Source organism: Drosophila subpulchrella, chromosome X, assembly GCF_014743375.2.
Source record: "Drosophila subpulchrella strain 33 F10 #4 breed RU33 chromosome X, RU_Dsub_v1.1 Primary Assembly, whole genome shotgun sequence".
In the NCBI taxonomy this organism is placed as follows: domain Eukaryota; kingdom Metazoa; phylum Arthropoda; class Insecta; order Diptera; family Drosophilidae; genus Drosophila; species Drosophila subpulchrella.
The window spans coordinates 16,113,784-16,140,306 of record NC_050613.1 but is presented as its reverse complement, the minus strand read 5'-3'; the positions used below and the strand labels follow the sequence as shown (position 1 = coordinate 16,140,306).

General features: G+C 38.6%; 4 protein-coding genes across 4 annotated transcripts; 2 read left to right on the top strand and 2 right to left on the bottom strand.

Annotated features, from left to right (window-relative positions):
- The first annotated feature begins 346 nt into the window (after window positions 1-346).
- Window positions 347-7,530, top strand: LOC119557756. The gene is made up of 2 exons (XM_037870652.1): window positions 347-425; window positions 6,356-7,530. Exon 2 carries the CDS (start codon window positions 6,545-6,547, stop codon window positions 6,917-6,919), a length of 375 nt encoding a protein of 124 aa, XP_037726580.1. The 5' UTR covers window positions 347-425; window positions 6,356-6,544; the 3' UTR covers window positions 6,920-7,530.
- Window positions 7,531-8,284: 754 nt separating this feature from the next.
- LOC119557755 (nuclear speckle splicing regulatory protein 1) lies at window positions 8,285-10,159 on the bottom strand. The gene is made up of 2 exons (XM_037870651.1): window positions 10,081-10,159; window positions 8,285-10,016 (listed from the first exon to the last, which is right to left on the bottom strand). The coding sequence occupies exons 1-2, from the start codon at window positions 10,092-10,094 to the stop codon at window positions 8,852-8,854; spliced, it is 1,179 nt and encodes a 392-aa protein (XP_037726579.1). The 5' UTR covers window positions 10,095-10,159; the 3' UTR covers window positions 8,285-8,851.
- Window positions 10,160-10,665: 506 nt separating this feature from the next.
- On the top strand, window positions 10,666-12,620 carry LOC119557591 (40S ribosomal protein S15Aa). The gene is made up of 3 exons (XM_037870393.1): window positions 10,666-10,757; window positions 10,825-10,860; window positions 12,006-12,620. Exon 3 carries the CDS (start codon window positions 12,008-12,010, stop codon window positions 12,398-12,400), a length of 393 nt encoding a protein of 130 aa, XP_037726321.1. The 5' UTR covers window positions 10,666-10,757; window positions 10,825-10,860; window positions 12,006-12,007; the 3' UTR covers window positions 12,401-12,620.
- Window positions 12,621-16,756: 4,136 nt separating this feature from the next.
- On the bottom strand, window positions 16,757-18,981 carry LOC119557650 (peroxiredoxin 1). Its single transcript, XM_037870502.1, has 2 exons — window positions 18,829-18,981; window positions 16,757-17,613 (listed from the first exon to the last, which is right to left on the bottom strand). The coding sequence occupies exon 2, from the start codon at window positions 17,611-17,613 to the stop codon at window positions 17,029-17,031; it is 585 nt and encodes a 194-aa protein (XP_037726430.1). The 5' UTR covers window positions 18,829-18,981; the 3' UTR covers window positions 16,757-17,028.
- Window positions 18,982-26,523: the final 7,542 nt, after the last annotated feature.

Sequence of the window (26,523 nt, the reverse complement as noted above, 5' to 3'; positions counted from 1 at the left end):
CACTGTTATAAGTGTTTGAAAATCTCTGGAGATTGGCTTATTGACCAAACTTACATTTATAGTTACCAATTAATGGAAATTCACCAGTAAATTTATAAAAATATAACAATTTTACCATTTTAGCACTCTTAAAAATGCTTTACACTTTAATATTAAGCCCGATTAAGGCCCAAGAAAAGGGAGTGGCCAAGATAAGGCGGAAAAGCGGACAGGAAAAACATGGGCACTTGAAAATCGTTGAGAACAGACGGCACAAAACCGAAGAAGGAAAGAAATCCGATAAGTAGACGGGCAAGAAATGGCAAATATTACAAGATATTTGCCCATAAGCAGATATCTTTTGCAGTTTTTTTTTTTTAAATACTACAAGTGGGCAATGCGAAAGAAATAGAAAAAAGCACTGCTTTAAGGAGGAAAAACACATGGTGAGTCCATATACATTTTTTTCAACTTAATTAAAGCAAAAGGAGAACCTTTAGAGTAAATTTGAAAATATGCAAATAGATACTCTTATCTAAAATTTGCATTTCTCTCGTGTACATAATTTTGTACACCAACGGGCATGAAGCTTACTCTAAAGTTGTTTTTTTTCTTTTTGGCTTGGGGACTATGTAGTTTTTCACAAAGTACCACAAAGTGAATGTGAAGGGAGAAAAATTCTTCACTTTATTTGCCTTGTATCCATTAGTGGTACACATGTATATTTAGCCATTTCAGCCTTAACCAAAATCAAATAGTTTCTTCTCGAAAAATGTTGTATAAATAAAAACAATGTGGGGTAAAAACATGGTTTTTAATTGGCTGTACAACATTGACCTGGCGTACGTGACGTATGAGTGATATTTATGTGTATTTGTGAATGACTTGCACAAATAGCTGAGAGAAATGGCCGAGAACAAGAGACGGTTAAATGCCGACCAGGAAGAGGAAGGGGATAAAGATGGGGGGAAAAGGAAGGGGTTTTGGAAGGGGTATGGGAAGGGGTTTCGGAAGGGGTTTCGGAAGGGGTTTTGGAAGGGGTATAGGAAGCAGACGGAGATGGAAAAGAAAAAGAAGCCAACGAGGAGGACGAACAAATCCACTAGCGAATCTACCCGGTGACCCAGGCGACTAACGGGACATGCGAAGATGCAGTGGCAAAGATACAAGTACAGGCTGACAGGGCTCCTCATGCACACAGATACTCAGCTGCAGGATACACTCACACACACACACTCGCACACAGGCGCCCTCAGCCACACACACACACACCCAAAGCACATAAATGCAGGCATTAGTGCACTGCAGAAAAAACGTTGCATGTCATTGGAATTATTATAAATTTATACAAAATTGGCACTATTATAGAATTCAAAAATATATATTAATATATGTTAAACTCTTCAATGTCTTGGGATTTTGAATTAGGTGTTAAGAGACCTAAAAGTATACTTTAAATACCCCAAATGATTTTTTTCATTGGAGATTGTAAGAACTCATTCTTAAACTAAGAAATTGATTTTTTAAGCTCTCCACTCAACTGATCAAAATTAATTTTAATTTTTAATATTGTATTAATTCGCTTAAAAATGTTTTTAACATTGCTTGTAAGTTTTTTATTATTTAAAAATTAAAACACTCGATGAACTCCATTAGTACATTTTTAAAATAATAAAAACCCATTAAAAAAGTTCTGCTGTAAAATATTCCACCCTTCATTTTCTGGTAAATAATGAATTTATCAATGACTTCTTTTGTAATGTGTTCCAGTATGCATAATAACGAAGAACATGGGATGATCATAAGGTGATCATAGAAGCTATTATTTGTTATGGGAAGTAATAAAAAGGATGGTTTCGAATGAACAAGTGATCTTCGGTGGTGAATAAAATACCTATGCCCATAACAATGGATGGAATAATTAAATATACATTTAATTTAATCACTCAATGACATTGCTTGTAGTTTAAAGGAATTTAAATGTGAAAAACTGGGCGATATGATGGCAATTTATTTTTTTTTAATATTATTAACCTAGTTTTAATTGCCATTTTAATCATGATGACAATGGCATTGCACTTTTTTCGCGGTGTGTGCGTGTGTGTGATGCGTTTTGTTTGTCATGAGCGCGGTTGGCATCCAGCCTACGAGACCCCACATCCGCTTCCCGCTTCCCGCTCCCCGGCGCTCTTATCCTGGGAGGAGGACCTCCGTCTCCTGCCCACATCCACATCCCCAGATCCCCACATCCTCACTCCATCCCAACTGTCCCTCTGCATCGCTCGTTTTCCTGTCATACCCCACACATTTTTCATTACACACTCTGTCCCTTGCAGCAAACGAAATTTTTGGATGCGCCTCGCGCGTCTTGCCACGGCGGCTTGTACTTTGCCACACTCGCATCCCCACACTCACACACCGTGCCACCGGGGCCACTCTCACTCGGGCACTCCCGCCACACACACAGCATACCCGCACTGGAACACAGAACACAGAACACAGAGCACACACACATGTGGCCAAACAATATAAATCACCAGCACTCACACAATCGTGCGCGACAGTGGTGGAGTTTTGAGGGGCGCCGACCAGGAAGTAGGATGAAATATCGATTTAATATAAGCCGGCGAAATGTATATACATATTTGGAGAATTATACCAAAACGTGACTGAAACATATACAAAAAGCGAGAGACGGACGAGATGGTCAAAAACAGCAAAACGCCCCGTTACGTAATCTGCCGCAATGAATATTTTTTTCCCCATTGGCCGCACAAAATGTGCATTGCGATATCCCTATACATGTATATAAAAATATTTATACAATTTTATGCACGTTTTTCCCCCATTTTATAGGCAATACATTTAGTTTTTATTTTTAATCCGCAGCAATAAACTTTAGTTTTCATTTGAGAGTTTGCAAAACAGAATGGGCAATGTACAGGTGCAGTATACACTCTTTATAAACCCTTCGTTTTGTTTGATATTAAAATCAACTGAAAAATAAAGTCTCTTGAAATTTTAAAGAACAGACAGTTTAAATTTAAAAAACTTCTTCCAGTCTTGGGCACTCAATGTTTCTCCTGTTTCCACAACATGTTTACGTTTAATTAATGCGTACACATGGCTTAAAAGCTGATTATCCTTAATTAGTGTCGTTTTTACCTGAGAGCATTTGGCGTTGGCCAGATTTCACCTGGCATACGTGGCGTATGAGTAATTTCGGATCTATGTCACTGGTCTTTTTCGTTTCTATGGCAAAAAAAATTGAGCACGCTCTGAAATTAATTGCGATTCCACATTTCATGACACCATAACATATGTAGAGATTTTAAATCGTAAATCTTCTGAAATCCAATGTTTTTTCGTCAAGTGATTTAGGTTATTTGGAAAACAAGAACTATAACTAAAACACAGACTTGTTTAAAATCACTCACAGAATCAAATTGATTTTAAAAATTTAATTTTTAATTTTAATTTGAAATTTAAAAATTACTTTGCTGATTATTTAGAATAGAATACAAATACATGATGGAAATATATATTACGTATACGTAACCTTTGTAAACAATTTACCTTTAATTGATTCATTGAAATTTAAAAGGTAATTTTTTATTTAACACTGCACTTTACTTATTAAATAATGTGCCAGTCACAAAAGTAACAATATTTTTAAAAATCATAATGTTAGCAATAGACAGAAATATATCATTGGAATGATAAAATTTAAAACAAAAATAAATCATTACAAATATTTTAGTAAATTTCTAATTAATAATTAGTTCTTTCTGTTGAAAAGAATTTTGTTTATTTATATACTTGATATCCTACCACAACAAGTTTAACCTATTATTATTATTATGTTATACACAAAGTTTACAATACATATATTTAAAAATAATAATATTTTAAATGGAAAAGTATATCAGAAAGCATTATAATTACAGTGATTATATTTTAAAATTGATATATTTTGTTGTACCTTATAGTAAAGAAAGTATTATAAATATATATTTAGAACTACTGGGTACTTTCGGTTCGAGGCTCCTGCACACACAGCCTTTTAATGACTTCCTTTCCGGCATCCCCCCCTCGACCAAGCCCCTGGACAAATGCATCGTGGCGAAGACTAACTGCCAGGTCACCAGGGTGTGGTGACCGCACTCACTCCGGTTCCGAATCCGTGCTCCTCTCCGGGCTCCTCTCCGGGTTCTTCTCCCTGTTCCGCTTGGAGTCCGGGTTCGGGGGCATTGAAAATGTTGATAATTGAATTCACACGTGAACGATCACAATCTTGAAGCCTTTACCCGGGCCTATTGGCCTGCTCCTATGCGCCAGGACCTCTTCTTCAGCAGCAGCGGCAGGATTCGGTTTCGGAATTTGCTCTATGGAATTGGGCTGGGTGGTTGGGTGTTTGGATGCTAGATTAATGGGGTTGGCCGGACCGCGTGGCCTGGCTGCAGGAGGCTGGCCAGATTGAATCGCTGGCTTTTTGGCAAGGAGCAAAGCGAAATGCGAAATGCGAAATGCCAGAGCCAAAGCCAAAGCCAAGCCCAAAACCGAGACCAAAAGCCAAGTAATTATGATCGTAAATTGATTAGGCAACGAGAGGTATACACAAACTCGGTATTCGAAAGGGGGTTAAAGGGGAGTAGGGAGGGGGGCCGGCGGAGGGACGGACCGCACAAAGGGGGTTAATGGAATTAGTGTTACATAATCTCTGTTGTTCCACACTGCCTGCACTTGCCTGCCACCATGATGATGATGCTGCTGATTTTGCCGCCGGGTTAAGCCACAAACGGCCCACCGGCAGCCCTTCTTCAAATCACCTAAAAAACTTTGTGGATGGCTTAACTTTTTATATGCACTGCGCTTATAGCTCTGTAGCACTTTTTCGCATAAAAAAGATAACAACTTTTATTGATCTCAAGAGTCTCACCGAAAATGGAGGGACACGGCTTGAGATTGAGATTGCAGATGGAGATGGAGATGGAGATGGAGACCACTGAAAACTTTAGCGCAAACAAATTCAAATACTTCAAATTGTTTATGGCCGGAGGTAACGAAACAAGTATTTGCCACTTGAACTAGAATGTAACTCTTTGGAAATGGTGCTCTATAAGTTAATGTAAAAGGCTGGAGCATTGAGTGAAATGTAATGCAACCTAAATAAAATTTCTTACAACAATTACTGCTACCATGGCATGTAAAAGACTTTTAAAACTTAAAGTCTATTGAGATGATTCATAATTAATTTATTATTTAATGGTTTTGTTTTAGCAACTTCGGTGTTTTTAACTAAGTAGATTTTTATCAAAAGTGTTACAGGAAATCTTGTTGAATCCTTAATATATTTGATTGATCTTAAGTGTATTTATCAGAGAACTAACTCTGCTTTCTCTTTGTTTGTATTATTATTTATTATTTATATTGCCAAGCTTGTAATGCAACCTAAATAAAATTGCTTACAAAAATTACTGCTACCATGGCATGTAAAAGACTTTTAAAACCTAAAGAATATTGAGATGATAAATAATTCATATATTATTTAATGTATGCATGGTTTTTAGTTAAGTACATTTATAAAAAAAGTGTATACAAAATCTTGATGAATCCTTAATAAATTTGAGAGTATTTATCCGATCAAAAAAAACTCTGCTTTATTTTAGTTTGTATTACTATTTACTATTTATATTGCCAAGCTAAAAATTTGATTAATTGATGCGCTAGTTATGTTAGGAAGAATTACTTTTAATAATATATAGATTTAAATATTTATACAATAGATTGTATATTTATTTGTATTGATTTGAAACGAAACATAAAACTAACTAAGTTAAAACGATAAAAAGAAGCATACATATATTACCCATCGGACTTGGTGGCCCTTACTCGATTGTCTTTAATATTTTGCAATGGCTTCTCATGCACTCTATCTATCGAGGGAATTTTTGAATTTATTCCACAAAAACAGCGATGCCAATGGTAACCTTCGTCGCCTGGCCCACAAAAAAAAAAACCCTTTTAGCGAATGACGGCCTGTGAGAAACCCTCGAGACCTCAAAAGGGTTAAGGCATCGCACTTGCAAATGCAGTGTTTTTGCACTCAACTCGAGAGCACTCAATTAGAAACGTTAAGCTAACGACCGCTCCGATTCGAATCCATGGGATGCCATTCGATTCGATTCGATTCGATCGGATGGTATGATATCGTATAGGCGGTACGCGAAGCCGAGCGGGATAGCGCTATATGGCCGCACCCCTCGCTCTCGCTTTCTTCTTCGATCTGCGACAATAACGAATAACGAATAATGAATTCCATTCCAGCTCGTATCGAATTAATTTGCCTAAAATGTGGCACAAATCTCAATTGCAGCAGTGCACATCAATAAACAAAAACGCCAGAAAGGAGCAAAAACGACGAGCAAAGGAGCAAAGGAGCAAAGGACATGTGAGATTGATGACACAATCGAACAGGTAGAAGCGAGACAGCCAAATACACTCCATGCCGAGTGCGAGCGAGAGGGCCGAGGATGGGTGAGGGTCGCTGACTGCCAAATGGAAAATGGATTTCAGTATTAATTTCGCTGACGACGAGGACAACCAGGACGAGGACGAGGACGAGGACGAGGACGAGGACGAGGACGAGGCGAAGGCACGTTGGCAACATCAAAAGCGAGGCATATCCGTCTTGACATTCCGTCCGGGCTGCAGATGCAGATGCTGTAGGATGCTGGCGGTTTCCTGGGGGTGTTACATCCCCATCCACGGGGATGGCGATGGGCTTGGGAATGGGGATGAGATGACGGAATGTAGAGATGAAGAACCGGAGCAAAACTGCGGTTTGCCATCTCTGCAATGCGCCGGACCCCGTAGCCGGAATCTAACTTCAATGATGGGAAAAGTACAAGGTATGGCAAAAAAAAGAAACGTGGGTTAGCCGAAAGTGTTGGTAAAGGTACCACATTTGGTTAACCCCCAAAAAGGTACACGGGTATTAGTGAATAACTTATATATATTATTATAAATGTTATTTTAACACTTGATATACATTGTTCTATTTAGCCACACCCTTATCTACTATAAAACGATACTGAAAACATAGAAAAGATCCTCATATTATATCCACGGCAGTGAAAAAATATAGGTACGAGTTCGATTCCCTAAAAAAGTGACCATAATAGGTATGTTAATTGATTTATATTAGACGATTAGGGCTTACAACAATTCGGTCGCAGTAACTTAAGCTTACTGTCATTATTGTTTCACATAGCGATTAATTTGTATTCATTTTTAAACTAATAATATTTATCGTAAGCAATGAAAATACCTAAAGAATTCGCGTTTTTTAAAGAAACAACGATTTCATTTCAGGTTATTTAGGTTTAAGCACGATTAGACCACAATATCTTAAGCTGTCTTACTAACAATGTTGTTTTTAACAAATTTGTTTATAAATAAAAAGACCTAAAGAATTCGCGTTTTTCAAAGGAACAACGATTTCATTTCAGATTACTAAGGTTTAAACACGATTAGACCACAATGTCTTAAGCTGTCTTACTAACAATATTGTTTTAATAAATTTGTTAAAAAAACCTAAAGAACTCGCGTTTTTGAATAAAAACAAAGATTCAAACATTCGAAGGTCTTGAATAATCGCATTTAACCATGGCTTACTAGATATTTTGATAGGCATCAAATTTTTAAATGTTCCCACACTACCTTACCAGACGAAAGTTCGAAGACAACATGTGAAAGTACCTAGCAACCGCCTAGACACCGTCCATCACTGATCCTAACCATGTCAGCCGAGCTCCCCGTGCTTTCCGTTCTCCTTTACCGCGGCTCAGGCTCCCCCATGCCGCTACCCTCCTGGCCCATTGGTTTTCGCTTTTATGGCGCGGGCACACCTATTTTCCAAAAGGATTTCCCAGCATTTGCGGCAAAATGAAGCAACAACAATGTTGCAAAAACAAAAAGGGATGGCGAAAAAATAAACTAACGCCAAGTTGGCTCTTTGTTATTTGGGCGTTTGGCAAGTTTCTCGGTGCCTTTCCATTTTTATACCCTTGCAGAGGGTATTAGAACTTGGATTAGGAGTTTCCGGCTCAGTGAGCGAGATATTTGTGAACCTAAAAAGTCATTTCTGCATAAGCTGTCTGCCTCAACGCGGATTTGTCCCGGAATATAAAATCAATAGGGATGAATTCTTGCACAGCTTCGTACTTTGCAGCGTTGGAACTTTTCGATTTGAATAGGTATGTCCCAATCAATGTGTACCCAGATCTATAATTCTATAAGGAGCTTTTCTATTATAAAACATAATTTATTTATCTAAGTTCAATTGGATGAAGTACTTTAACAAGAGCTGAAAGCATCAGATTTAAATTATAATGAGCGTTCTTAGGACTTACTCTGCATCCCATTTAATTAACCGCCTTCTTATTGACCCACAAGGGTATTTCTAGTTTCGTTTCTCCAAACTGGCACTAGTTCTTTTTTTGGCTCTCCTACTTGTCGTCGTGTCGTCGTCATACAAAATAAATGGAATATCTTCGCGTTCTGCTCCTTCAGGCACTTCCTCATCCTCCAGTGCTTTTCCCCCCACTTTTCCTGCGGTTCCATCCGTCATGCCTTGTACTTCTTACACATTTTGTTTTTTTTCTGTTTTAGATGAAAAGTGGAAGCGGGCTGCTGGGGACTTTGTTGCAACTTATGCAAAATATTTGCACCGAAAAGGGTTTGCTAAGAGCGCTAGCATACACATAAATAATTTATGAACACGGGACAAATTGAAATTACCATAATAAGGAGACAATACAGAAATCAGTGGTTTGTTTTTCCATCTACTCGAACTTTAATTGGATGCATTTTAGCCCTGGCGAGCCAGTTTGCGTTCCTGATAGCGAGCCAAGGCAGCCTCGAAGACCTCGCCCACGGTCCTTTTGCGCCAGATGAGTGTGCGGTCCACAGGAGGTTTGGTGACTGTCGGCACGGGTAGATTCTTCTCATCCAGCTCGGCATCGGAATTTTCTTTCTTAGAGGGGGATTGCTTCTCAGACGCCTCTGGTTCTTTGGCTTTCGTGGGCTCTAATTTTTCCTGGGGTTTGTCCTTCTTTTTGCCCTGGGACTGCTGCTGCTTATCCTTATCCTTAACCTTATCTTTCTCCTTTTCCTTCTCCTCCTCTTCATCGCTGGAATCGTCTATGCTGAAGTCGGAATCGGCATCAATATTGTTGGCCAAGTGAGCCTGGGCTGGCTTGCTTTCTGTCTGATTTGTGGAAGGAGTGGGCTCTGGATCTTGGGCAGTCAAAGCTTTGGCCTGCTCCTCCTCCTCGGAGGAGCGACGTTGCCTATAGCTTCGGTGCTTGGCAGCCTCCGCCTTGATGGGTTTGTACGAGACCTCGTCGGTTGAGGGCGCCGTCTTTGGTTGAACCTCATCTGGCTGGGCAGGGCCGCCCATCTTCTGTTCGTAGAGATGGCGATAGAAGCCGCCCAGATCCTTCTGCTTGGTCACATCGCCAATGGCCTCGAGATACTCGTCGCGCTGCTCCTGCTCCTGCATCTGGCGTATGGACTCGAGTTTCTTGCGATAGGCTGCCGTCACGTAGGTGTCCTTGTCCTTGTACATCTCGCCCTCGGCCTCACGATCCTTCTGCACCTGCCGCTCGATGCGCAGCTCCTTCTCCAGCTTCCGGCGCTCGGCGTGCTCCATCAGCCTGCCGATGTACTTGGGTTTCCGGGGCTCCTGGCTCTTCGACTGCTTGGCCTCCTCGCGCTTGCTGTCCATGTCATCGTACAGCTCGTCGTACTGGAAGATGGTGGGATCCTCGGCTAGGGCCTTCTCTTGCTGCCGGCGGGCCACGCGGCGCTCCATTAAACTGGGCCCACTGGTCACTCCGCTGGTTTTTGGCTTCAGTTGTGGTGCATTTCGGTCGTCGTCGCTCTCGGAGGCGCTGCTCTCGTCGAAAATGGCGGGCTTTACGGCAGGTTTGGCGGGTGCCTTCTTTTGCTGCCCGGGGATAATGAGGCCATACCTGGGTAAGGAGAAAGCAAGGTTTTAAAGCCTCCCAAAATGCCTGTTATTAACAAATTACTCACTGTTGTTTGGACATTTTTGTTTGTTTATAAATTGTTAGTGCGACCGTTTCGTGCGGCCAGGTAAATACTCAACTTTTGCTGCAACACTGATGTTCGGAGCAACCCTGAAAGAACAGTTGCTAACATATCGTACACTCGATAGTTTGATTAGTAGAGGTTTGAACCATGAATAATAAAAGAAGTTAAATTTTATTTGAAATAACTTTGAAACTTTAATTGACCTTAAAACTACCAAAACTGAAAAATTAGAGAGCATGACACTTCATTACGTCAGTCCTTTTTTTCACTGCCTATTAACTTTTGCAAGGAAAATAAAAGAAATTCAGGAAACTACTAGGACAGAACGTATACCCATCAATAAAAATGAATTAATTATGTAAATGTATATCTGCAAGTAAAAGTAAACAACTGTTATACCACAGACAAGCAGAAGGCCTTAGTCGCTAACGCTTTATGAATAAGTTAGCTTATAGTTTCAAACTGTAAGTCAGCTTTTTATAAATAAATAAATAGCTTAAACGTTTTTCAAGAGGATCTCAGCCAAATTAGCCAAGTTCGCAACCGGTGAACTATCGATTGCCGCACCGATTTCAGCCAGCTTTTCGCACGCCCGGCCACACTATCGTCCGTCTTTTTCCTTCCGTTTCCCTTTCTTTTCCCTTTTCACGTTTTCGTGAGTGCGTGTTCTCCGCGATTTTGTTCTCCGAAATTGTACTAAAACCATTTTATTTCTTCTATTTGCAGCGGTCGTGTAAATCAGTGTTTGCAAACCAATCCCAGGTAATTGCCGCTTCCATTGGACCTGTTTCCACCGCCAAAATGCAGCCAGATAAGATTTGCGGCGAGCGCCGGCTGAAACATGTGCAAATACTATCCCTTTTTTTTTTATTACAAATTTTTTTACTGTGGGCCAACGAGCCGAAATTGAGTTTTGCATACTTGGCGCTACACCATGTAAACAATACATAAGATGCATTGCTACATATTGGATATATATGTACATTAAATGCTATTTTTTTTGGTTATATATTTTTTTCTGTGCGGAAAGAGTTCAAGTGAAAAGTTGACCAAAAAGTGTTGCACAGTGTTGTTGTTGTGCATGTGTGTGTGTGTGAGTGGCTTAAAAGTGTGGCAAAAAGTCGAGAATTGGATGAAATCAAATGTACAACCAAAAGCCGGCTAAATTTATTGAATTTTGGAGTACTTGAGATGAAAAACTAACCAAGAAACGTAGTTGTTTACAGCCACTTGCACGCACACAACCAAAGAAACACAGACAGTAACATTTTTTTACACTGGTATTTTGCACGTGTTTTGCTTGCTGTTCTTATTTTTTTTAAACCCGTTACTCGCCGAATAAAAAAGTAATGCCAAAAAAGAATCTATATTTCAAGATCATTAAAAACCGATTCTACATATCCAAATTCGTCTGTCCGTGCTAACAAACTTTTGGATGTCCAGGGATCTATAAGACCTAGAATTATTCGAAAATCAAACTCTTGTTGTAAGGATTGGCTACCTTGGGCCCCCAAAAAAACCAAGAACCCTAGAAAATAAACTTTTTATTCGAAATATCTCGCCAGATCACCAAGAATGAAATGAGGAAGTCTTAAACATTTGCTGTTTCCTATGAATACTCTATAATATGTTCAAAAAACGTTGCCAATTTTGCTGAAATAGGCCTCATATGATAGTCTATCCCTCTTAAAGGAAGCTATCTTCATGTGTTAGATCATCTAGGTACCTTAAATTACTTTTTTGCCCGTTCGTATAGTACAAAATCAAATGTATTGTAGCCTTAATAGTGCAGTGAGTAACGGGTTTTCCATCAGTTGGCGCTCGATTATAGTTCCGTTTTATCATTTTCTGTCTGTGAATTCTGGACCTTTGGCAACCGACTAATTGTATTCCCAACCCATTTGCAGCCATGGTGCGTATGAACGTATTGGCCGATGCCCTGAAGTGCATCAACAACGCGGAGAAGCGTGGCAAGCGCCAGGTGCTGCTGCGTCCCTGCTCCAAGGTGATCATCAAGTTCCTCACCGTGATGATGAAGCACGGCTACATCGGCGAGTTCGAGATCGTCGACGATCACCGTTCCGGCAAGATCGTGGTCAACCTGACCGGCCGCCTCAACAAGTGCGGCGTCATCTCGCCCCGTTTCGATGTGCCCATCAACGACATCGAGAAGTGGACCAACAATCTGCTGCCCTCCCGTCAGTTTGGCTACGTCGTGCTCACCACCTCGGGCGGCATCATGGACCACGAGGAGGCCAGGAGAAAACATCTGGGAGGCAAGATCCTCGGCTTCTTCTTCTAGAGCCACAATATGTTTGATATCGAAGAGATCTGTGTGTGCCGAGAGGAGTTCATATGTAGATTGACGTTTTATTTCACCGACCTACCATGCAACCAACTACGTTTTGTATACAACAAATCAAGGGGCGAAAACGCTGATACATTCATTTAGACAACCAGCGAAAATGAATGTTCACAAAGAAACGCGAAATAAACTGATTGATACATAATAATTTTAATAACCATTTTGTTTACGATCCATGAAATATGTAAGCCGTACAGTGATGAAACCATAGCGACAGTAAAAAGATCTGTTAATATAAACCCACAGTGTGTATAATATAACCTAGAGCGGAGAACCCGAGAGCTTAGCTCTATAGCCCTGTTGCTTTCAAAATCGAGGGGTCTAAGAAAGCCACAGGATGACCACGCCATGCGGTTGCTTTCGCGGCGGTTTCACTCAGCCACATATACGTGCTTGCCATAATGAGTAAAGAAAGCCAAGAACTTGAGTAACTTTGTATGAAGATGTTATTTAAGTTCATACAACATATATCCTAAAAAAACAAATGAATCAATCGGAATCCGTCAGATTTGTCATTCTAATGTACTTTCAGGCCACTGTGCTATTTCTTTGAGCTTCTCTCTTAGTAATCTTAAATCTTAATTGTCATTGGCTGTGAATTAAACATTTTTAGTTAGGAAACTTAATCTTAAATTTATTTATGCATGATTATTCGCAGTTTGGGGCTCCAATTAAAAGATTTGGCTTACTCACGTTTTAGCTGGAAATGTTTATAAATGCAAGATCAACCTTCATTCCAATATATTCGACACTTATGTAGATGTAAAAAAAACGGAATTATTCAAAAATAAGGGAATCTCCACTTTCTTAAAATTAAAATTTTAATATTTGTTTGATTTTAATATGTTGTGCATTTAAAATACTCTGAAGTCTACTTTAGGAATATTTCTGTAGAAGCAGGTGGGCAACATTTTCTATACTTACGTTTGTATGCTGATACCAAAATGATTACCAAAACAATCATAATCTAGCAAATAAACTTGATTTTATAAATTTTGACAATTATAGGGTTTCCTAAGTTTTATTGTCATACAAAGAAGGATTTTAAAGTCAACCCATATAAAATTCCAATAACTTTTTTCGAAACTGTTGTTTTCTAAGAGTTTAGTTTTTATATTTTCTTTAACTTGACATATTCATATTTCAGGAAATATGGATTTTTGACATTGGTTGTTATCAACATTTCGAAATTGGCGGGCATTGAATATCTAAAGTAGCACCCCTCGAATCAAGTGCTGGGAAATACTAAACGTAAACAGTGTGCTTGAATAACACCTAACACTTGGGTCCTACCTAACACTATTTATCACAATTTAATAGCATACTTTGCAGCTTAGATAGGATAGGCAGACTGTTAAGTTTGAATTGATTGCATTGGAAAATTCAATTATCCGATCAGAATCATGTCCCAAATGGGATTCATGTCAAGAGTCCTGGGTCAATTGTTATGCCATTAAGTGCAATTATATTTCACATTGATTACGGATCAATATCTGTGTTGCGTGTGGCTTAGAATAATTATAATTGACGATATATATATAGATGTTATATTTTTCTGGAAGGGGCCCACCTTTAACTGGGCTATTGTTTTGGCCAACACACCCCATAGCCTTATCGCAAAGGTAATTGAAAGGTCGAGCTTAACCCAATATGGCGGAGGTTGCCATTTCTAGCATGTCATTCCGCACGACCCATTCCCACTGATATCACTAATACCGTAGAAAAAGCCCCCCGATTACAACTTATCAGTCTATAAAATAATCAAATTACGCCACAGACAGCCCTGTAGCATAATAGTAAATGTTGTCAGAAGAATAGTATCCGCTTTCAAAAGTTTATATCAAATAATTTGAATTGGCTGTATAACCTATATATCATGCAAAATAATCAGGTATATTTTAAATTAAAAAAAGAAAATCAAACTAAAAGTGTGTGGTTCTACAATATTAGATGATATTAGATGAAGTACCAAAATACATGAGCACATGTTTGGGAATTTTTAGATATTACTTAAGACCTTATATCGATATTCTTTGAAATGGTCTATAATGATTGGTTATTTTAAATTATAAACGCTAGTTAGAGAAAGTATTCAACAGGTGTTCAATAGTGTATGCAATTATTTTTCCTAATTATTTTTTTTTTTACCACATTTATGTACATATTACTATTGTTTTCCCCGTAGCTGTATGTGTATGTACTTGTGTTCCGGGTACTGACTTCTAGCGATTGGCATATTGGAAATATCAGAGTTATTTCCCACCCATTTGCAGCATTCGGGTGGAAATTCATTACAGCAAGTGCGTTTTTTTTTCGCCACCCAATAATTATCGATTCGGATTCACATCCATTGAAAGTTACCGACAATGACATTTGCAACGCCCTCAATAGGCCCGTTGGCATAGAAATCGGGCTCAGACTGAGATTATTGTACGTTTCTGTGGCTTTTTGTACCGTTTTGGGTGCAATGATTCAGCAGAAGCAATCTCTTTTTGCAGCTGTCGTGCGGCTGATGAATATGAATAGAGCGTTTTCTGTACAACTGGGCAAACAAGCTCAGGTAAAACCGATTGGGATCCATAAACTTTTAGGGAATACCGAAGTTGGGGTACTCTTTCTTGAGATTCTCTTAGATAAGAAATAAAAATCCTAGGAAAGGAATTAAGGATTATTATTATTATATCCTAAATTCCTTTAGACTCGTTTTTAAAGTACTTTAAGAACAATGCTTAAGGAACTTAGGATTTTAGTTTCTTATCAATGACGTTGCATTCGTTTATTATCTTTCCATTTCGAAGACCTTGAGTAATGTTTGTTTTTAGGTAAGATACTATATACATTTAGTTATAAGAAATATAAAAGAATAATATTGCTCATGCGCAGCGGTGTCCCATCTTATAAACCCCCTAAGTAACTTAAGTGATGAGAACCTTTAACAGCCTAAATTACATAAATGTTATCCTAGTCGGTCTCTAAAAATACCACATTCCGTTCCGAACTAAAGGGCACTAAAAGTTATGAACAGGAAAGCCCATTGTAGGGGCTATTATCTTAGCGTCCATTGTGTGTGAAATGAACTTGAGTTTCCGTGGGCAACCGGCGCAATTAGCAGACTGATAATGATAATGACGCACCATCAAGTCGGCTATACCCCGATCTAACAGAAAAAAATTATAAAATGGCAAAAACTAACGACGTAACGTGCAAGCGATCTGATCGCACCACTTGGCGTTGAGAAAGGGTTCTTTTTCTGTTTCCAGTAGGTTCCAAAGCTTTTTCGCAGCTGGTAATGTGTACCACATATAAATATAGACATACACCCATGTGTGTGACTTGGAGAAACTAGTTTTGGCGGACGAGACGCGATCCGCAGAAGACACGTCGTGTGATTCGCCGCAAACTACACGTAATAGTTGAACCTTAGATGGGGAGGGGGGACTCGAAACCGGGAGACTGGGTAGCGAATACCCATACCTACATATGTAGAGTCAAGACCCGCTTAATATGCAAGGCATCCACGTTGACTAGACGACTCTCGCTTGCACTTAACATTGAAATGGTGGCAAAACGGGAATTGTGCACTCGGTTACTGTGTCACCAACAGCTGTTGCTGCACTCGCAAAAAATTACACCTATATCAATACAATATTATATACATTTTGTACAAATTTCATATCTTTCAGATCATATTTCATATATTAAGATTTTGTAAACGAATATTATATATCATATCATACAATTAACGAAAAGAAATTGGATGTTTTAAAGAGTTAGTTATAATTTAGGCAATTTTCGAAAGATATGACTACCTGTGCTGGTGAATCATGAAAACTCTGGGTTCTTGAAGGCAAATATCTTTCAGATCATATTTCATATCTTAAGATTTTCTAAACGAATGTTATATATCATATCATATGAAATTAATGATAAGAAATTGGAAGTTTTAAAGAGTTATAATTAGACAATTTTCGCAAGATATGAAAACTCTGGGTTCTTGCCAAAAAGTGAAATTCATAAAAGACCGAATGTCTTAATATGATATGATATGACAGGAGACATGCCAGATTTCTCCCTGTGCAGCTGCCATGACGTGGATGTCTCAGCTGGACATTCCTGGCATTCTGATTCAGTTTTTTTTCCATTTTGCAACTGCCAGCCACAGACGGTGATAACTCGCTCGCTTCTATTTCTTTCCATTTTTTTTTTGTGGAAATGTTTACCGGGCTGATAAGCCCAGAGGTTTGAGGCGAAAGTCCGCCCGCCACCCCCTGATAAAGACCCACGTGCGCCTTCTTCTCTTCCGTAAAATCGTTTATTGTGGTGAATTACAAAAAAAAAGCACACAAAAAATCACTTTCCGCTTTGCTTTTACAGGTTTTTCTCATTTCGGGTTGGTGGTTGTTGCAGGGAAAGGTGCCTCACAGTTTCTTCTTCTCTCTACGCTCTAGGGTTAATATGTAGGATATATAATATGAATGCGTTTTGGACGAGGGGGGTTGCGATTCGAATACGCTCCCACTCGCCAGGAGCAGCCCCTCCGTCCGGCAAACAGATAGATAGCATCTTTAGGAGGTGGTCTCGAAGTACTCCTTGGACTTGGTGGGATCGGCCACCATGGTCTTCTGGCCCGGCTTCCAGTTGGCTGGGCAGACCTCGCCGTACTTGTCGGTGTACTGGAAGGCCTGGACGAGACGAAGGGTCTCCTCCACGCTGCGACCCACTGGCAGATCGTTGACGGTGATCTGGCGCAAGTTCTGCTTGTCATCGATGATAAACAGGCCGCGGAAGGGGATGCCGGTCTCCTCGTCGAGAACGCCATAGGCGCGGGCCACCTTCATCGACTTGTCGGCCAGCAGGGGAATGTCCATGCTGCCCAGACCGCCCTGCTTCCTGGCCGTGTTGATCCAGGCCAGATGGGTGAACTGGCTGTCCGTGGAGCAACCGATCACCTCGCAGTTGATCTTGCGGAACTCGGCGGCGGCCTCCGAGAAGGCGATGATCTCGGTGGGGCACACGAAGGTGAAGTCCAGCGGGTAGAAGAACAGCACCAGGTACTTGCCCTTGTAGTCGCTCAACTTAATGTCCTTGAACACACCGTTGACGACGGCGGTGCCGGAGAACTCGGGAGCGGTCTTCTGTAGCTGGGGCATCTGCAAAGTAGGGTTTACCAGGGGAGTTAGAAATCAGGTCTCAAAATGGCGATATTTTCCAGAACAAAATGGACACAAATCTACACAGTGCTCTCAGCGTATTTTGCAAGTCAACCCACTCAAAGTTCCCTATCTTAAGAGCGACAACTAAAAAACTACACGTATCATACTTTAAAATCTTGGTCTGACTAAAACCATTTTTCACTATTTTGTGATTGTAAGTACTTACTAAATTCTTAATTGGATACAATTGCAATGAAAATTAGTTTAATTTAATTAAAAATAGGGATTTTTAATTATAATATTCTAACAATACTCCCAATTTTTTTATGAGGAATTAAAAGAAGTCGTAAAATGAATTTTTATTTGAATAGTAAAGCTTCCTTTCATGTAGTGTAATTAATAATTTTAATGTCAACTATTTTTAAAATATATTATAAAAAAAATCAAAAATAAATCGAATTAAAAGTCGGTAAAATATTTTTTTAAAGTTAACAGTAAAACTTCTTTTTAATTAGTTTTAATAAAAAATGAAGAATATGAACACATTATTTTTAGCAACAAATCAAACTATTTTATTTAAAAGTGATAAAGTAAGAACGCTAAGCTAATATCCCACTTTAAGTCGCTATAAACCCAAGTTCTAATGAGGCAATTACCAGAGTTAAAGTGTAATTGCCCTTCCAGATATTTCGCAATAACTAGGGGTGATCAAAAAAGAGAAGAAAAGCTGAACTCTACAAAATGGCCGACGGACTATAGAAATGGAAGAAACCCGGAATAATAAATTAGCCAAATTTTTGGCTGTTCCCATTTTGCCGATTGAATTTATTGAACTTTCGGCACGTTTGCAATGTAATAGATGCGAATTCGTGGCGAATTAATTACAAATCACAAATATTTCTGAATTGCCAAATATTTTACTCTCGTTTTGATTTCCCTCTGTGCCCTTTTTTCTTATTTGCCGGCTAAGCGTGTGTGTGTGTGTGTGCGACGGACGTGCCAATAAAAAAAAAAATAGAGGAAACTATGCTCCCGGTGCTGTGCAAAAACTTGTGAAATAATCTCGAATCTGCCGACCGACATCATTATCTTTTGCATCCACAACAGCAACAACACAGCAAGGGAGACTCCAATTTCCAATCTTACAGATCTCTCCAACAATCTCTCCCTGACTTTGCCCAGTATCAACGACCTGTTCATCGCAACACTCACTTTAGTTAATTTGCTTGGTAAATTCGGTAATTGCTCGACTTCCGCGTGGGTTTTCTTTTTGCAGCTGGAGCTTTTGCACAACCTTCCGGCACGAGTTCGATTTCGTTTTTGCTCGTTCGATTTTGTGGTAGAGAGGTGCAAACTATATCAATATATCGATATCTCATTTAAATGTATTTATCGCGTAGAAGACAGACCATGGTATTTAGATTTTCTACATTTCGCAGCGGTTGGCGGATGGTCACACCAGCTGATTTCGAATTTTCCCTCCCTTTACATTCAACAGAAATGTTAAGATACAACATTTTCAAACATTGCTGTTATTGGACCTATAGTTTACAATTTACATTTACAAATTCATTATTTTTTTCTGGCAAGCAGCTTTGCGTGTCAGAAAACCATACATTTCAGAACCAAAGTTCCATTGTTAGTAGTTTAAGTCTTTAATTCACATACGTTTTCAATAGTTTAAAATATGCGTATTAATTACTTTTTGTTTTTCCCGTGTACAATTAATAGCCAAAAATTTAATGTAACTTAAAAGCATTAGTTGGTTCGCAATCGATAGTTATTTATTTTGTACGGTAACTATATATATTAAATTGAGGTTTTTTTCCAGGCAATCAATTTAAATAAAATAAATAATAATAATACTTTATAAGATTTAACGTTTTTAAATTACTTTATCAAGTTTTTAACAACGTCATTAAACTATGACCTCTTGCGTTTTCGGAGACTCATAAAGTAAACAACTGCTCAGCCCAATTAAAACAAACACTAAAAAATATCAAAACGACTTGATATAGCGATGTATCCAAAAAAACCTTTTTTCAAATTAAATATTATCGATATAATATTTTTAAAATATTTGGCCGCCTCAGGTCGAAGAACGTTTATCGATAGCTTGTGGCAACGCGGGAACCAAGTGATGAGGTGGGTGTACTCGCTATGTTGGTATAGGTATTAGACTGGTAAAAAACAAAGACTAAGATTTAAACCATGATAATTAACACGATTTTCTCGGTTTTTGGGCAAATAAAAAACAAACATGTCTTTTTGGCAATATAATCATATGCTTTACAAATAGCTTCGTATAAAAATATTTTGAAAAGGAAGTTCAGTCGGCGGGACGGATCCCAAAAAATCTGAGTCAACTTTAAACTTTTTATATTTTCGGAGACGTCTTCGAATTCGACTTTGTCTGGTTACTTGGGTTATTGCTCTTGATTTCACTGCGTAAGTCTGTTATAAAATCAGGTATGTCTATCACTTAGAACACTTTTTATAATTAGGGCACACCCAACTCGCTAACTTGTTCCTGGCTTTGCTTAAGCCCGATAGCTTCCGATAACATTGCCAATACATAACCTATCGGGCATATTCCTCCGCCAGACTCCAGTCTTGATTTTTGACTCAGTCTGGACAGGTCTCTTAAGCACTTCATTCCTTTTCCGCAGCCATTAAATATTTTCGCTTGCGAAGTTGGTTTATAACCTACACAGGAGAACGGCCGTTCAATTTATATTTTTATACCCGTTACTCGTAGAGTAAAAGGGTATACTAGATTCGTCGGAAAGTATGTAACAGGCAGAAGGAAGCGTTTCCGACCCCATAAAGTATATATATTCTTGAACAGGATCACTAGCCGAGTCGATCTAGCCATGTCCGTCTGTCCGTCTGTCCGTCCGGATGAACGCTGAGATCTCGGAAACTATTAGAGGTAGGCTATTGAGATTTGGCGTGCAGATTCCTGAGCTTCTTACGCAGCGCAAGTTTGTTTCAGTAGAGTGCCACGCCCACTCTAACGCCCACAAACCGCCCAAAACTGTGGCTCCTACAGTTTTGATGCTAGATAGAAAATTTTAACTGAAATGTATTAGTCTTGTCAATGCCTACCGATTGACCCAAAAAAATTTTGCTACGCCCACTCTAACGCCCACAAACCTCCCAAGAAAAAAAAGCTATGACGTCAGAGCCAGACAATGCGAAATGTATGTGTGTGTATGTAAATAGTTGCCGGCCGAACTTAGCGGCAAAGAAAAAAAGTGCGCGGCTAACTTATTCTATTGAATAATGCATTTTTCACGCCTTCCCTAACGCCCACAACGCTTTAATCTGTCTTCCGCCGGTAGGTGGCGCATTTAAATCTCGCTTTGCTGCTTGCATATCTCCATTTCCCTTTGGTCCCTTAAGCTGAGTAACGGGTATCTGATAGTCGAGGTACTCGACTATAGCGTTCTCCCTTGTTCTTTTTTGGGTTATATATAACATTGTTTTTTTTTCTAAAATTTTTTAATTATAATAGTTACTTCATTTTTCATTCGATAGTGATAATTGTTTGCAACAATTTTAAAGGCTGCATTTGAAGTGGTCCCTTGATATGAATTTACTGAAGTGCAGTGATCCTATTTCACCAACCATATGGAATCTTTTAGCAGGAGTTTGAATCTTCCTCATTGCTGATGACGACTGCGTATCGCCGATCCTATTGCATAACTTTCGAGTACGGATTTTGGCTGTCGTCTCCACCACAGTAATCTGTATCAGATTACCGGATCGAATGGCACTCCGATCCTCAGATTCGGCGGTTCATATCGGTCATCATGGCCACCTGTCAGTGGCACCATTATTCCCAGGAGTCAGGAGCTTTTGCGCTTCAGATCGTCTACCCTAACGTTGGAACAGTTCCTTTGCCAAAGCTGAAGGAAATAACTTTCAAAATCTTTGCCTTTAACTACGGTCTTGAACTAACTGTAAGCCAGGTTTAGGATAACGCCATCGAAGATCCGTAAGCAGACTGTCCACGAACTACAGATCAGAAAGGATATCCAAGTTTCGTTCGCTCATCTTGTAATTAGATTTCTTGACAATCGTTAAAGGGAATAATGTGCCTTCAAATGTCATGACAGTTTGCTAAGGCCATTTTGATTAGCCAAAATCATTTCAGGGTTGCATGTTGGTTGGCGGAAAGTCCGGACTCAGAGTTTCCCTTAAGCTACATACTTAAAAAATGGTATGGCGCTTTAATTCTATTATTTTTCCAGGAAATGAAAAAATATTTGGGAAATATTGTTTTGTTTTTCATGAAACATATGAAATCAACTAACGCAGGCCAGCCATTTCTAATATTTTTTTCCATAAGTGCACAGTGTGCACTGCACACATGTTCATCCGATTCTATTTTTTTCTAAGCAACATTTCTGAAACAAGTATGGGGTTGTTTTATAATACACTAAAATAGTTTATGCCAAAGTTTTAAGGTATTCCCGTACACGAAAATGAAGCCGGAGAATCGGCGATACGGAGTCGTAATCAGCAACGAGGAAAATCCCAATTGCTGTGACTACACGTGCATACTGCTAATAAGATTCCATATGGTTGGAGAAGTGGGATCACTGCGATTCAGTGACTGTATTTCAGGGGACCAGTTCCTATGCAACTATTAAAATTGCTGCGAACAATTATCACCATGGAGAAAAGTAGGATCATTGCACTTCAGTAATCGTATTTTAGGGGACTAGTTCCAATGCTGCTTTTAAAATTGTTGCGAGCTATTATCGCTGTTGCGAGAGCTCTGCCAAAATTAATGAAATTCTATTAAATTAACAATGGACAAAAAAGAATTAAATAGAACAAGATCCCACGGACGAGTAATTCAAAAGGCTATCAAACACAACGTCGGATATACGAGTTTAATACATCGAGTAATCAAGAACACTTATTTCCGGAATTAATGCTAATAAACTAACACAACTGGAGATCCCAACAATAAATCAATAGAAACAATGGTGATCCCAAATATAAAACCAATGGTGATCCCAAAATAAAACAAGGAAGAACGCTATACACTACAAGGAGTACAATTTTTCCGTTGGCGTACGCGTTCTATCTCAGAACAAGGATTCATGTCGAAGGCATACATTTTTTCAAAAAGACGATAACTGCTCAGCAGGAGTGTTAACTAATCGTCAAAGAAGAAAAGATAGATAAGAAAGCAAGCAAGAATTCAATAATGTATGCTTAATAGATGTTTTGATTTAAAAATATACACTGATTTAAAAAAAAGAGGAATTTTTACTTTCGGAAGTTGTTACCGTTTTAAAGGGGTTATCGAAAACCAATGCGGAAAAATGTTGTGCGTGGTAGAAGGCCATCACCTTAGAATTGTCAAAACTGTCACTACAATGGCGCACATAATAATAACTTACAAAGGAAAATTAAAATATTTATTGTAAACTATCGGAAGAAAGAATCATTACATCTGAGGACGTTCCGAAAACTCCGAAGATAAGGGTTCCTGCAATGGACTTGTCGGAAAAAATTTAGGAGTTTGAAATAGTTTCTTCAAAACTCAGTAGATCAAGGACTTCTGGGTGAGTTTGCAAGTGCCTCTGTATAACTTATTTAATATAAACAATATGTAAAAAAATAAAATAAAAATATTACAACATACAAATACATTTTCAAATTTACTGCCTCATTTCAAATATTGAAGGTTGTAGTTTTTGCTGCGATTGTGATTGCTGTGATTGTGATGCGAAGAATTTGGATGAAAACCGCAGAAGGATTTCTTCGACAATCCAAACATTTAATTTACTGCACCAAAATTGTATCAAATAGAGATTTGCCATAGAAAGAATAATGGAGTTTGACGACAAAGTATGCCCGTTTAATTGGTACGCTCTAAATCCAGGTCTCTGTATAGAAGCGGAAAGATATACCAAAAACTGTTTAAGCTATCGATTAAATTGGTCGATTTGTGATATTTGATGGCCTGTCTACACTAATTTTGATTTTTGATTTTGACACGCACGGGAAGCAATAGTTTTGTCAATGTTTTTTTTTTTTTATTAAATTCATATTAATACATTTGATATAATGATGATTTAATATCATTAAGAAGATACACTAATTCATTTTTTAAATTATTTTTTCATCTATTGTCTAATTGTTCCCATGGCAGCTTTATAAAATTGAGTATTACCCCAGAGTAGAAGATAGTATAATCAAAAATAATTAAGCTAGAATTGTTTTTTTTACTATTTCCGAAAGAAAGAAAACTTTTGGGAAAGTTTCCTTCCGATAACTTCAATACTGATAGACTAGAGCAGCGGTCGGCAGCGCTCTGTTAAGTGAGCATAGGGAATTGTTCTGCCCATCCGCTGCTCGGTCACGTATAACGTAGATGTTCGTGTGACTTCGGCATGGGTCTTCGGGTCTTTTTTCTCAGCTTCGGCGCGCTTTTTTGATGCTGCGGCAGAGGTTCGACGTCGCAGAGCGACAGAAATGAATTGCGCGCCAACTTCGTGCTTTTTGACACTCACACTAATGCAAGGCAAACTTGTGATGTGTGTATGACGACCGCTGGACTAAACGGACAGACAGACGGACATGGTGGTGATCAAGAATATATATACTTTATACCGTCTCCTTTAATGGGGTGGAAACTTCTGACTGAAATCAAAATTTAAAAACCAAACGCAAAAAGTCACTTAATATAAAATGTATGTATATATGTATGTACTATTTCCCTATTCAAACAACATTTACTGTTTATGATATGAGTTTTACGAATCCTTAAAGTCGTCCAATCAAAATAGCCCCTGTTTATTCGACACAGCCAAATTCCGCTACTCATTCTCAGCCGATAGATGCCAACCCGTAAAAAAAGGTGTTTTTATAAACTGATAAGAATTTAAAAAAAAGCGCGTGCAAAGTACTATTATACTTATGCAGTCGTCAAAATAGAAAAGGAAAAGTAATTTCTGTTGTCACTGAGTGCAGAAACAACCTGTTGGAGCAAAGCGATTTTGTGACTTGACAAAGTCAAGATCGTTGTCAGACTCCAGTATAGGCGATGGCCCAACTAAAAACAGCTGCACTATACAATTCAGCGCTTCAAAGGAATGTGACATTGATTGCTGTGAGGGAGGCGACCGCCGTCCTCCATACACGAAAGTGATGCCAGGGGATCTGCGATACGGAGTCGTGATCAGCAATGAGGAAGATTCCAATCGCTGAGATTACACGTGCGTTCTGCAAATCCAAAAGATACTAAAAAGATTCCGTTTGGTTTTAGAAGAAGGGGGTTCCCTGCGCTCTAGCGACTGCATTTCAAGGGAGCAGTTCGAATCCAGTTTATAAAATTGCTGCGAGGTATTATCCCTGTCGCGAGAGCTTCGCAAGGATTACTTTGGAAATGAAAACATTTAATTTACTTCACCAAAAACTCATCAAATTATATTAAATTAATAATGGACAAAAAAGAATTTAATAGAAAAACCACAAAAGATATGTATGAATTGAACGATCATTTATTTAAGTTCAACTTTTTTGGCTTTAAGAATTTGAAAGTTTTTATCCAGAACCAATGCAAGAAGATTAGTTACGTGGCCGTCATATGCGAAGACATTGGCTGAAAATGGCCAGCTTGCCATAACTTCCGCTACAATGGCTTATATATATTAACTTGCTGAAGTGAGCAAAAAAAATGTATTTATTGAAAAACAAAACTAGCGGAAGTAAAAACAGTAGATCTCCGAAAACTCCTACGAAGAATTCAAAAGACGTTAAAAGTGCAGGTGATGGCCCAACTGAAAGCAGCTGCACTCTACAAGTCTGCCCTTTGAAAGGATGTGACATTGATTGCTGTGAGGGAGACGACAGCCGTCCTCCGTACACGAAAATGAAACCGGAGGATCGGCGATACGGAGTGGTTGTAAGCAACGAAGAGAATCCCAATTGCTGTGACTAAACGTATGGCTGGTGAACTAAGATTTTGCAACTGTATTTCAGGGGAACAGTTCGCATACAGCTTTTGAAATTGTTGCGAACGATTATCACTATCCACAGAAAAATTTAGTAACTATACTAATTACAAAATATTAGAAAAAATAAGTTAATATAAGACCCAAAAAATAAAAATATAAATTGAACGGCCGTTCTCCTGTGTAGGTTATTAATACAGCTTCGCAAGCGAAAATATTTGATGGTTTAAGTGAAGTCCTTAAGAGACTTGTTCAGACTGAGCTAAATAAAGACTGGAGTCCGGCGAAACGATGTGACCGTAATCTGCTACGCTCTAAATCCATTCATTTTCGATTAATACTAGATAAAACCGCTATCGGGACTGTAAATATGGAAAAATATACCAAAAATATAAGTAACTACAGAGGAACACAAAATACAGGTTCAGCGATAGCTTAGAATAATACATAATTCGGCTTATTTTAAATATTTTCGCTGACACACATTCAATACATAACGGCATTCCTAAAAAGTAGTCCCGATCTTAAACTATTATACACGTCTTTAAAATTTGACAACGATGTTAAGCTCCCTTTTTTTTCACAATTTCTCTGATGGAATTTTAGCCAAATCAAGGCGAACAGCTATAAGACCCACTGTTTTGAGCAGCTTGCTACAAATGCTATCGATCCCCATCACTTTAAGGAACATTTATTTTTTGACCCATTTTCGCATTTTTTATATAAGTGTTTTTTAAGCTGCTATTTTATAGCTGCCATAGGAATGATCGGAAAATGAATGAGAAAATTACGATTACGTTATTAAATTAACAATGGACAAAAAAGAATTAAATAGAACAAGATCCCACGGACGAGTAATTCAAAAGGCTATCAAACACAACGTCGGATATACGAGTTTAATACATCGAGTAATCAAGAACACTTATTT

Coding starts and splice junctions, on each gene's coding strand:
- LOC119557591 (XM_037870393.1), top strand. CDS start 12,008: ATGGTGCGTATGAACGTATTGGCCGATGCCCTGAAGTGCATCAACAAC.
- LOC119557756 (XM_037870652.1), top strand. CDS start 6,545: ATGGATTTCAGTATTAATTTCGCTGACGACGAGGACAACCAGGACGAG.
- LOC119557650 (XM_037870502.1), bottom strand. CDS start 17,613: ATGCCCCAGCTACAGAAGACCGCTCCCGAGTTCTCCGGCACCGCCGTC.